Raw genomic sequence first — 12286 nt, 5'->3', positions numbered from 1 at the left:
TAGAAGATGCTATGGACCTTCTGGAAGAAGGGCCGTGCGGGAGATCTTAGGTCTTTGGGGCACTCTCCCCGTTAGATGAGTGGGCCTGGCCACTACATGAGCAGTTTGTTCTGCCAGAGTTCCGTTGCCTCACCACTCCTGCTGGAGGCTCCAAGCCACAGGTCTTTCTAGCCATAGGCTGGAACCTCCGAAACACTAAGCTACCATTTTCTCTTCATAAGTTAATCGTGTCAGGTATTTTGTCACGTGATGGACATCCGAAGGGCTCTAAACCCTTTGGTTTCCAGCTGTGTGGTACAGGGCCCTGAAAGGACAAATAACATTCAGTGTTCACTATTTTGCTCCCAGTGGCTGCAATTAGACTGTTTATCACCTGTCAATCATAAGATGACACAGTCTGAGGCCTCAAAGTGGTATTTGCCCAAAAATGGACACATCAATGCAGATGCACTGTGGAGGGTGGGTGTGTCCTGGGAACGGGGAGAATTTTGCTGATGGAGAATTGGAGGGGAAAACCTGAAAACTGTTTCTGTAGGAGACAGCATTTCAGATACGAGCCTGAAAGACAAACGGGTTTGGAGTAGGACATGGGAGAGCATCCAGGGCAAAGGAGCTGGGGACCCTCTGTGCAAAGCAAGAGAGCGTCAAAGACTTCTAAGCGCTCTGCTGCTCTTGGGACAGGAGAGGGCGGGAGGTGGAGCAGAACGGGCATTATCGTGGTGTACTATGTCTAGTTCAGTGCTACGACATCATGACATAAGGAACACAAGTGGCTACGGAGACGCTTTAGGCAGGAGGTCTCAGTGTTCAGGTTTACATTCTGGAAAGATCATTCTGGCAGCAGATTGGCAGCCGAGCTGAGAGCAACAGCATCAAAGACAGGCTATCCATCAGGAATTTTGAAAACACCTATGGGGGAAGGGCTAACGAGATAACTCAGTTGGCGCCTTAGTCAGGGTTACTATTGCTGTGATGAAACTCCATGAGCAAAGCAGCCTGGGGAGGAAAGGGCTTATTGGCTTACACTTTCATATCGATGTTCATCACTGAAGGAAGTCAAGACAGGAACTCACAGAGCAGGCACTGGAGGCAGGAACTGACACAGAGGCCATGGAGGAGTGCATCTTACTGGCTGGCTCCTCATAGCTTGCTCTGCCTGCTTTCTTATAGAACCTAGGGTAGCAGCACTCACAACAGGTTGGGGCCTCCCCCACCAATGGCCAATTAAGAAAATGCCCTACAGCCGGTCGGTGGTGATGCACGCCTTTAATCCCAGAACTCGGGAGGCAGAGGCAGGTGGATCTCTGTGAGTTTGAGGCCAGCCTGGTCTACAAAGCAAGTCCAGGACAGTCAAGGCTACACAGCGAAACCTTGTCTCCAAAAAACCAAAGAGAAAAGAAAGAAAAGAAAATGCCCTCCAGTCTACAGCTGGATCTTACAGAGGCATTTTCTCAGTTGAGTCTCCCTCCTCTCTGTTGACTCTAGCTTGAGTCAAGTTGGCATAAAACCACCCAGCACAGTTGGCAAAGTTCTTGTCATGCAAGCATGAGGTTCTAGGTCCAGGTTGCCATCACCCAAATAAGCAGCCAGGTGGCAGTGCAATCTGTGACCCCTGCATTGGGGAGGCCAGAGGCAGGTGAATCCCTAGAGCTTTCTGGCCAGACAGAGATCCTGTCTGAAGAAAATAAAATGCAGAGCTACTGAGAAATCTATTGGCCTCTAACTTCCAAGCACATGCACACATATACACCACAAACACCAACACCAACAACAGCACCTTGATGAGGAAGGCGAAGACCCAGTCTTTGGCTACAAGGAGATGAAAGGAAGTACTAGTGATAGTGTGTGTGTGTGTGTGTGTGTGTGTGTGTGTGTGTGTGTGTGTGTGTGTGTGTGTCTGTCTGTCTGTCTGTCTGTCTGTCTGTCTGTCTGTCTGTTCCCCGGGATGCAAAGCTGAACAGCAGCTCCATCAGGACCACTCTTCAGCTGGGCTGCCCTCTCAGGGGCATGTGTGCTTTCTCCCATTGGAAGGCAAGGCTGAAATTCTGCCATTAGGACATTTAAATGCGGGGTGTGGCTGCAAGCTAATGCAATGCTACAAACTTCCCCTGACGACTCTTCGGACTCCCCTCCCTTCTCTCCTGAGTATGGCCAACTGTGTGGCAGGGGCCTCTTCAGTGTGTTTTACTCAGGGAACAAACTTGGAACCTTTATTCAGATTGCTTCAGAATTTAGGAAGGGATTAAAAGTAAAACTCAGCTGTAAATTTAGAAAAACAAAAGCAAAGCACAAGGAGATCTTACTCAGCCAGCATCTTTTGTTCAGTAAATGTCAGAGTGCAGACCTGTCTGACTCCCCAGAATTCACAGAAATGTAATTAAACTGTTCAGGATCCCTCAGAGGAAGCTGTCCTGTGACTTTGATGAGCCCACTAGCAAGTTTTTTGTTGTTGTTGTTGTTTGTTTGTTTTTTAAGCAGCCTGTGGGTACAGAAAAAGACTGTAGTAACATAGAGAGGAAAGGAGAGAGCAGCTACACACTGGCAAAAAAGTCAATGTTCAGCAAAATGGGCTGAGCTTTTAAAAGGTAAAACAAGAAATTATATTCAAAAGCATCAAATAAAAGAAGTCCCTTGGAGTCGTCAGAAGGCGCCTTAGCCCTGAGGGTTGCTACGAAAGCCCATCCTTCCTGTGTACTCTGCCAGCCATCAGAGTCAACCTCAGGAGTGTGTCTCCATGCCACAGTTCCTCCCCATGCCCCCGGCATTCAGGAAATGAGGTGGCTGGGTGCACCTAGAATTTAATGAGCATTCTGCTACAAACTGATAAAAACAGAGGAAAAATCATTTACATTCCCCATCTCATTTTCAAAACATCATTGAATATTGACTCAATCACAGTGTGTGCCTTCGTCAGGACAGACATAACTTCAAGCAATAAAATATTCCTTGTTCAAGAAGCCATCAGTTTCCCTCTATGTTATTAAGGAATGGTCCAGGCAGCACAGTTGCCAGACCTTTGTTCTAGCCTTGGCTCCAACCGCCAAGTGTCTTTTGTACCGCGGTATGTGTTTGACTCAGCGAGGTGGCAGAATTAAAGGGAGTTTCTTTGCAGTGAGTGCCTTGTGATCAGTAGGCTGTCAAGGTCTTTCAAGGCTGTGAGCTTTTACAAAAGCATGAAGAGTCGAAATTACTTGAGGAGATGCCACGGGAAGCATCGTGTCTGCCTCTCTGCCCACCTCTCGGAAGTTGAAAACAGCTCAGTTTCCCACTCCAGTTGCTACGGATAATCTTGACTTTCCTGAATACCAGGTCAAGTCTCCAACTTGCAACTACACAAGTGAAAACCACGACCCTTGGGAGCCAGGAGCTCCGTTTCCAAAGGGGAGATGCTCAGACCTTGGGAGGTGTTTGCCTGGAAGCTTCCAGCTCCTGTCTCAGTCTTCCCTGGGTGTGTGAGTGTAGGGGTAGCTGAGCAGGGCTTCAGCCTCTGATTCTTCATTCTCTTGTGCTGAGCACAGATAGCATGAGCCTGCAGCTGCTGCCCTACCTTTCAAAGCTCCTCCTTCTCCTGTCAGAAGTGTGCTGCCCCCCATCACTGCATTCTAGACTCTCCAGGGCAACTACAGCCTTCATTGCGCAGGACAAAGGCCATCTGCCATCGCTTCTCCCCATCAGCGCCCTGCTCAGACCCCTCTCCTCGCCTTGGTAATCCTAACTCATGCCACAGTGTCAGTGGGTGAAAATGGCTTGCTGTCGAACACTTCCAGTGACATTTGGAACTTCTAAGACCTGAATAAAAAGCAAGAGCTCCATAGAGCTCCCGCAGCCTTCCCTTCTCCCCGCCCCCTCCCTTTCTTCCTCCTCTCTCTTGCTTCGGTTCTACAGGCTCTGAACTCACACTTTGATCTCCGGGCAGGTTAGGAGAAGAGATTATTTCCAAAGCCAATTATTTTAGTTAATTTAAAAGCAAAGCTTTTGCTTTCTTGTACTTTGATCTCTTTCTTTACAGCCTTTTCATGGTACTCTAAGTGATTTTTCAAAAGTTGAATATTTGATTCATGCTGAAATGATTACTCTCTACCTGTAAGAGAGGTGCTTTCTCCTTTTTGTCCTGAAAGAAGAAAAAGAAAGTGTGCCTTAATACATACTAGATACCATTTCTAAGTACTGTGCTACTCTTGGTGGTCTAATTTCTTATCACATCTTATTGGGGTAAAATAAAATGGGACTTATAAATGTACTAATTTAATACTCACTTAAAACAAATCACGTTGCTCAACATGTCACAGACGAGTGTATTCTCTCCGTGCCCTCTTAATTTAGTATGTGTCTACTGTGAGGGGAGTTTTGTTTGCTTTCAACTAACAAATTGGTAATAAATTTCAGAGCTGATATTTTTATTTGCTTTTGTTTTCATGGCTGTGGTGATTTGAGGAGCCTGTTAATAACCTTTGTTTACCCTCTAAAATTGCTCCATGAAGTAGCTCCTCCCTTGCCCTCCTGTCACATTCAGCAAGCGAAGAGCAAAGGCAATGGGAATTTAACCTCAGTGCGACTGGATGAGGAGAACAAAGCTAAAACATGTCATAATTTTATTGTGAGTCTCCCAAAGCAGAACTTTAAAAGCCACAGGTGGAGCAGAACCATGGGGATACTCTGCAGCCCGCCGTCACCCAGCTCTGTGAGTAAACAAGACTACTGCCGTCCCAGTCAGTGTCCCCAAAGGTCATGTGCTACCTGGGCTGACATGGTGCTCTGGGGAGGCAGTGGCCCTTTCAGTGAGTAAGGCCCAGTGGGAGGAAGCTAAGTCATTGGCGCTCTGCCTTTGATGGGGATGTTGGGATGTTGGTCTCTCTTTCTCCTCCCTGTTTTGCTTCCAAGCCACCGCGAGATGAGCCATTTCCTCTTCAGTCTATGCGCATCATGACATCATAAGCTACCTCTTCACAGGCCCAAAAGCCAACTGAGCATAGGACTGAAACTCCTCTAACCACGAGCCAAAAGAGGCATTTCCTTCTTAAAGTTGTTTTGTCTCAGACGTTTTTGTTATAGCAATGGACTGGCACACATAGTTCAAGCCTGCCATGTCAGGTCAGGGTCATGGGAGCATGCTGCTCCCCTCTGGGCCCTCTGGCACTCCGTGGAATACCGAGAGACTAAAACTGAAGAAAACTGGGGACTTCTGCCATTGTCAGGAGTCTAGAAATCCACGTGACACAGCCAGCTATCCAGCAACCTGCTATAGACAGTCCATGCTGGGACACAGAAGGGACCTTCCCATGCTACCAGCTTTGGCAAAACTACCATCAAAATCATAAATGCCAGCACAGCGCATGCTGAGGGAGGGATAAGGCACTTGGTGTCTCTGAGTGGCCCCGTTGCCTGCTCCTGGCCAATGGGAAAAAGCAAGAGGGTATTTGGACAGAAACAGCAGCACAAGGCTCAGGTCACAGCCTGATTCATCATTATTCACAGCTTCCCTGGTTGCCTTGGATGCACCTCACCTCGTCAGGAAGAGCCGTGGCTCACAGGCCCCTTTGCCACGAGCAGCTTCCTGCTTGGCCAGCAGCACACAGAGCAGACCCTTGACAAGCCTCAGAGAATTCCTGAAGGCTTCAGTTCCCTTTGTCTGAACACAGAGATGCTTGGGGTGGGGTGGGGTGGGGTGGGGCGGGGTGTGCAGAGAAGGGAATGAGTGGAAAAGGAAATCTCTTGGTCCCTGTATTGTCATGATGAAGGTGCGAGGAGAGACAGGGCTCTTATGGAGCTAAAGATGAATCCCAGGGATCCAAAAGCAATGCCATTCCTGAACAAAGAATCAGTGTTACGCAGCTTTGCAGTGAGATAAAACCCTAACATCCTCAGGGTGGGCGTGAACGGTAGGGTATGGGTGGTTAATAAAACCCAAAAGATAATATGCCAACTAAAGTCTCAAAGATGGTTCGTGAAAACCAACCCCCTCCTTGCATTGCTATACTGTGAGGAAAGCAGCTAATGTGACAGAAATACTAAGACTAGCTTCCTTGCAGATTATCACACTTGAATATAATAATGAATTCTCTACCCACGGCGGTTGCCATGGCAGCCAGTACATATTGTCCTGTCCTCAGGCTTTCCCAGATCCAAGAAGACTGGAGCGAGAGGTACGAGGCAGTGAAGGGAGGGCGACCCTTGGGCTTCTGTCTTGAGGTGTCCACATGTGTCCTCTTGCCCCTTTATCAGTCTGATGACCACAGGCAGGGAGGGGTAAGCTGGCTCAGAGGAGCTGGGCCCAAGGCAAGTCAGGGTGGGTCCAGGGAGAAAGAAGCAAATGAGTGGTCCTATCTTCCTTGTTATCCTCGGCCTCACGGGGAGTATAATTTAGGGGACTCAGTCTTCTGCCCCCAGATGACACTCATTCCCATTCCCAAAGGAGAGGAAACGGGACAGTGGTATACACATTGTGTTCTCTTTAGATTCCTTCTGCGGGACAGATGCCCGCTGAGAAAATCGACTGCCCTCCCTCTTCCCAGGTACCTTTTACAAGGAATTGCCCCGACCATGGGAGGCTGCCTTCCTGGAGTCACTGTCCCTGGAGGGCAGAGGTACAGTTGAGGACAGCTCTGAACAGGCTCCTGGATGCCCATTCCCTTGGAGAATTGGCTGAGGCTGCAGTTACAGTATGAGTGCCTGTCGCCCCAGCGCCCTCCTCACTTGCCTTTCAGCTAATCTCTGGCCAGGATTCTCTACTAAGCCTTCCACACGCAGCTCTCAGACTCGGTGTTCAGGGGCCCATGAGCGTGAACAGGCAAATATAAGTGGTGCAGGCAGAGTTTAAAAGGGGACGAGGCTAAGTTGGAATGTGAGTTCTGCTTCACGTTTCCAGTTTATAGAACACAAGACCATTTTCCCAACTTTATTCCTAGCATCCCTCTGTTGTAGAAGAAAGGAGTATTGAGGGTTTTTTTTTTCAAAGCAGAGGAACAAGTAACCTCCTTCAGACACCTTACTGTAGGTACCGCATGGTTTCGCATCTGTTCAGTTATCTAGCGCTAAGGAGGAACCTACTCCTCCAGCTGCACCCGCAAACATGCTGGCTCCCCAAAGGGAGCCCCTTACCTCCAGGACCAGCCACAGCTGCCCTCCCACACAGCGATCCGCTTTGTAAAACATTCCATAAAACTTCACGACATTGGGATGACTGGGCAGAAACTGCAGAATGTTGTACTCAGCCTCGATCTCCTCATCCATATCCTAAACAGGGTTTTAAAAAAAAACATACATGCTTGATTAAGACTGGCATGTAAGGAAAGGTACAGGTAGGACATTGTGCTCAAGACATCAATTAATAAAGCATGCTTCCTATGGGTTGTTTTTAAGACTATGTAGTCCATGCTGACCTCAAACTTACCGTGTACCTCACACTGACCTCAAACTCCAAAGTCCCCAAGGCCTGCGCCTCCCAAGGACTGTACTTTAAAAGTGTATACCACCACACTGGACTCAACTATATATTAAAGTATTCATTGTCATGTACTCAAAACCCCTAAGAGCAGCGGTTTTTATCCCAATGCCAACCTTTTGATTGGCATTAACATTTCTTTACAATATTTCTTTCCTTAAATGTATTACTATAAGTGCCTCTTTATTGGAAAATGTCTGAATTTCCAAAGCTCGAAGGGACCCCACCGTGCAGAGCGGCTCAGAGGATGGTAACCTCGGTGCTTTGAAATAAAATGTCACCTCAGATGATTGACTATCATGAGGCTGGTTCATTTTGTAACTTACAGAGAGAACAGGGAGTGAAATATAGCATTCTTCCCAAAATAATGATTTTTAAAAGCCCAAGATTCTAAAGCCAAAACAACAATAAAACAGGCAAGAAACCAAAGTCCAGGGAAGTTTGAGGTTTTACTTTGGTTGGTTGGTTTTGGTTTTCAAGACAACGTTTCTCTATGCAGCCCTAGCTGGTCCTGGAATGTGCTTTGTAGACTAGGCTGGCCTTGAACTCACAGATCTTCCTGCCTCTGCCCCCACTCCATCCCCCAACTCTCTGTGTGCTGGGATTAAGGATGTGCTCCACCATGCCTGGTAAATCCAGGAAGGTTTTAACTCCAAGTCAAGTCCTTTCCTTTAGAGGTGCTGGCAGACCAGGGTTCATTTTGAGATTTCCTTCCAAGGTTAATGAAAATTATCAATACAATCAGGAAAAGAAGTCATAAGTTTAATATAACCGAAACACGAGGTGGACATTACAGTTCCCTCCATTACTCACACTGACGGGGTCCAGAACCTTCACTGCAGCCAGACTCCTGTCTCTCTTGTTGGCGACCTTGTAGACCTTGCCATAAGTGCCTTTGCCAATGGTCTCTATAATTTCCCAGGTGTCCATGGGGTCTGGGAGTGATTCCAGTCCAAGCATCATGGGGTTAGAGTGAAATAATCCATACAGGTGTTTCCTGTTGAGAAATTGCATCATGAGCAGTGGATTGATGGGGGTAAAGGTAATGAGCTTTTGAAACAGAAGTGCTTCATTTCTTCATTAATTGCCTTGTTACTTTTCTGTTTCCTCCTGTATTGTCAGTATAGGAATAGAACTCAAAGCATCCATAAGAAATGGCAATAGAAGACAGAGTGGAGAAGTGGGAAGGACTCTGGCACATCTAAAAGTGCCATATATATAAAAGAGTATGGTAGCCACTGCCAGGAAGGGAAGGTGTTAGAAGGGAGGCAGTGCCCATGTCTGAGCAGCTGTGTTGCTCAGTGGCGAGGGGTGGCTTCTGGCAGGAAAGTAGCTGAAAGAGCCCAAGTTTAAATGCTTATCTACACTAACTTGACAAGGGTTCCTGGATTGTCGCTGGGGATGAGTGAACCCCCAAACCCTGAGTGCAAGGTGCTGGTCTGTGCACAGGACCCACTGAGCAGCCTTAGAGCTCTTTTAAAAGGAGCAAAGGCCATGATCCAGGGACACATAGGTCAGCTCAGGGCGAGCCACAGCAAGGGGTTGACTTGAGCTGCAGGCTCAGCACCATGGCTCCAGGACAGAGATTTTCTGAGTTCAATTTGGTTAAGGCAAAAATCCATGACTCTGGATCAGGCAGCCTCAAGCTGGGAGGATTGTGTTAACTGAGCTTTGCTTCTAGACCCCACAAAAAGGACCCAGGTGACACCAGCAAGAGCCACGACACCAAACACCCACCCCTAAACTCCAGCCTTGTAGTGAGTGTTCCAATTTGTAGTTATAACTAATTTCTAGATAATTCTCCCAAAGCAAAGCCTGGGACGTGGACAAGAATGTATTTTTTTTCTCTTTTGCCCTGCCTAATTGGGAACATTTCAAAAATATTAAAGCTGAGCACAGTAACACATTCCTATATTCTAGCACTCAGGAGGCTGAGGGAGAAGGACCGCTCCACAGTGAGTCTCAGGCCAGCCCCTCTCCCTTCCGTGTGTGTGTGTGTGTGTGTGTGTGTGTGTGTGTGTGTGTGTATGATATATCTATGATCTTCATTGTCAATCTGATAAAGTTTAGAATCACCATGGAAACATGTCTCTAGGTGTGTCTACAAGGGTGTTTCCAAAAAAAATTTAACTGGGCAGAAAGACTCATCCTAACTGTTAGTGGTACCGTCCAGTGGGCAGAGGTCCTGTGTGGTGCCTGTGCCACTGCAGTACTGAGTCGAGGGTGAGGGGCTGCGGATGTAACTCATACACACACACACACACACACACACACACACACACACTAACACAGCGGGTTCTTCGTGCTAAGAGAGCAGCAGCCACAGCAGCAGCCACGGCAGTGGTTTGTTATTCTCCTCCCCTCAGAGTTCCAAAAACCCTGTTATAGGCAGCAAAACAGGACTCCTCCTCCCAGGTGAAATCCCTCAAGAGGTAATCGCACACAGGAGGAAAAGTCTCGAGGAAGGGAGGGGTGCGTTCTCAGAGCAGTAAACATGACTAGCTAACCAAGATAAACACAGACATGGAAGCTGCTAGAAACAGGACATGAAACAGCAAGACAGGCAGGCAGCCCAGTCAGGTCTGGTTTCTACAGTCCTGAACTGAAGGGAGAGAGAGGTGGGGGGTGGGGGGAGGGCTGAGCGGCAGCTCATCTCAGCTTCCTGATTGCAGGTGCAACATGCTAGCTGCCTCACAGAGGACTGATTCCAGCTTACATGCCGACACAAAACCAACCCTTCCATCCTCAGGTATTTTGTCATAGCAATGAGAAGAATAACAAATGCAAAACCCATCTTTTAAAACCCCTCACAAAACCAAATCAAAGTCCGCTTCTCCCACGCACCTGCAGCCAGTGCTGTGAGGGCCGACCAAGGCAGCTGTTCAGATAGATGAGCAAGCACAGCCTCTGAGCTCTGCTTTCAATGTCCTAAGGATTTACCATCTCCCCCCTTACCCAGCATTTTACAAAGTCAGGCTTCCTCACTATATATTCACAGCATTTGCGGCACCTCCATACCGTCTGTGCTGTTAGTTATAAATACTTCCAAATGACTCACTTTCCCCACTTGAATATCTTTAAAAGACACTTGGTGGTAGCATTTCCCCAAATGCAGAAAACAGTATCAATCACTGCACATCAAAGTGAACCGATTATAGTAGAAGCAAAAGAGAATTGTTCAAGTCCAGCCAGGTACTGCTACCCTTGGTCTCCAGGATAACAGTGACCTCTCATCAAGCTAGCAATCACCCGGGGATGGGGAGGAATTAACGGTTGGCACAGACTAACCATACTGTCATCGAAGGCTGAAGGAGAAATAGTTATCAAAGGAGTAACTCTGCAGTGATATGGCTCTCTGTTCTTTGCTTTGAGACCCTTGCGTTGCTGTTCTTGTCACTGTGACAAATATCTGAGAAACAGAAGAGAGGCTTGTGGTTCGGGTGACACAGTCCATTGTAGCATGACGGTGGGAACAGGACCAGCTTTGTGGTTGGTGAGCGTATACGACACCTGTTCACCTTGCCAGTAGCAGATAGGAACCAGATGACTTGGGCTAGGAACAGGGTGGGCTGTGGCCCTGCTCGTGAGCCACTCCATCCACCTAGGCCCATCTGGCTAAAGGTTCCGCAAGCTCTGCCTCCCTGAGTGCTACCAACAACACCCGGCGACCTTCCTCTGTCTCATTACCAGAACTTCTGCAGTTTGGTAAGGATCTCAGAGCAAGCATTATTTTGATCACTCCAGTTTCTAGAGCCTTCCAAGGGCATGGACATTAATAATCAGAGCACTAGCAGAAAACCACCTCCTGAGCTCATCACCTCACTGCTGAACTGTGTGGCAGCCTCTCTAATTAATACTGGGAGGCAGAGCCTTTACACAGGTAATAAGGGAAAATGAGATCATATAAGGATGTGGCAAACGCACTCTGACTTGTGTCTGTATAAGAATATCACATTAGGCTCAGACACTTGAAGACACAGCAAGGCGTCCGTGCATACCCAGGAAAGAAACGGACTCTGTTCACACCTCAGACCCAGCTTCCGGAACACCAGCACATGGTTAAAGTAAGCGCCATTTGTTTGAGCCACTCAGTCTGTGGTCCTTAGCTGCAGCAGCCCCTGTGAAGGAATGCATCCCATTTTACAGACTGGTGACCCAGCCGTTCAAGGGCAATGCAGAAATGTCGATCCAAGTTTACCTTGGTCCAGTCCTGTGACCTTTGTTCCACAAACAGAATGGGACCAGACAGCTAACAGCGACTTGTTCTTTCTGACCTGCCGTCCAAGTATTGAAAAGTTCTATGAGGAAAATAACTCCAATCGCAGGAGACTCAGTGCCCGCACTCCTAAAAACAGCAAAGTGGGTCCCCCAAAACAAGAGCAACTCTTCCAAGAGTGACCCATTTCCAGTGGGTACTGATGACAGAATCAGGGGGCTGACCACCCAGCTTCCCTTGGCTTGTCCATCAGAAACTTCTGGGCACTCTCAGACAAGGTTAAGTAAACGGGTGCTAGGACACGGCCCGTCTTCACTCGTTAAAATCAATACGACTCTGTAAACGCTCTGGCAATTGAGGAAACACCAACCAAGCTGTCCCTCTAGCCCTGAAACGGGCTGTAGTGATCTGCTCCAGGGATGCACGGAAACAGCCCTTCTGACAGCCCAGAAGCTGCTTCTGGGACTCGTCTTGGGTGTTGTGTGCACTCTGCTTGCCTGTGCTGGAGCACAGCAGGGTTAATGCAAAAAGTAAATCTACCTTCGGGGATAACATAGAAAATGGCAGGAGTGGTTTGTGGTGTCGGGGACAATGCCTTGAAGCTCAGGACACCCGGAAGAGGCATCTGG

At 47.9% G+C, this 12286-nt stretch overlaps 1 protein-coding gene across 1 annotated transcript in view; it reads right to left on the bottom strand.

Annotated features, from left to right (window-relative positions):
- The window catches only part of LOC311607591 (myosin-IIIb-like), a 156051-nt gene that overhangs the window by 130529 nt on the left and 13236 nt on the right, over positions 1–12286 (bottom strand). The window contains exons 2-3 of the mRNA XM_084799477.1: positions 8255–8438; positions 7099–7233 (exon numbers count right to left, since the gene is read on the bottom strand). Coding sequence (XP_084655603.1) covers positions 7099–7233; positions 8255–8404 — 285 coding nt within the window. The 5' untranslated portion in view covers positions 8405–8438. The remainder of the gene's footprint in view (positions 1–7098; positions 7234–8254; positions 8439–12286) is intronic.

The sequence above is a fragment of the Acomys minous genome (genome assembly GCF_964271855.1).
Source record: "Acomys minous genome assembly, chromosome: 10".
In the NCBI taxonomy this organism is placed as follows: Eukaryota; Metazoa; Chordata; class Mammalia; order Rodentia; family Muridae; genus Acomys; species Acomys minous.
This window is presented reverse-complemented; position numbering and strand designations above follow the sequence as displayed.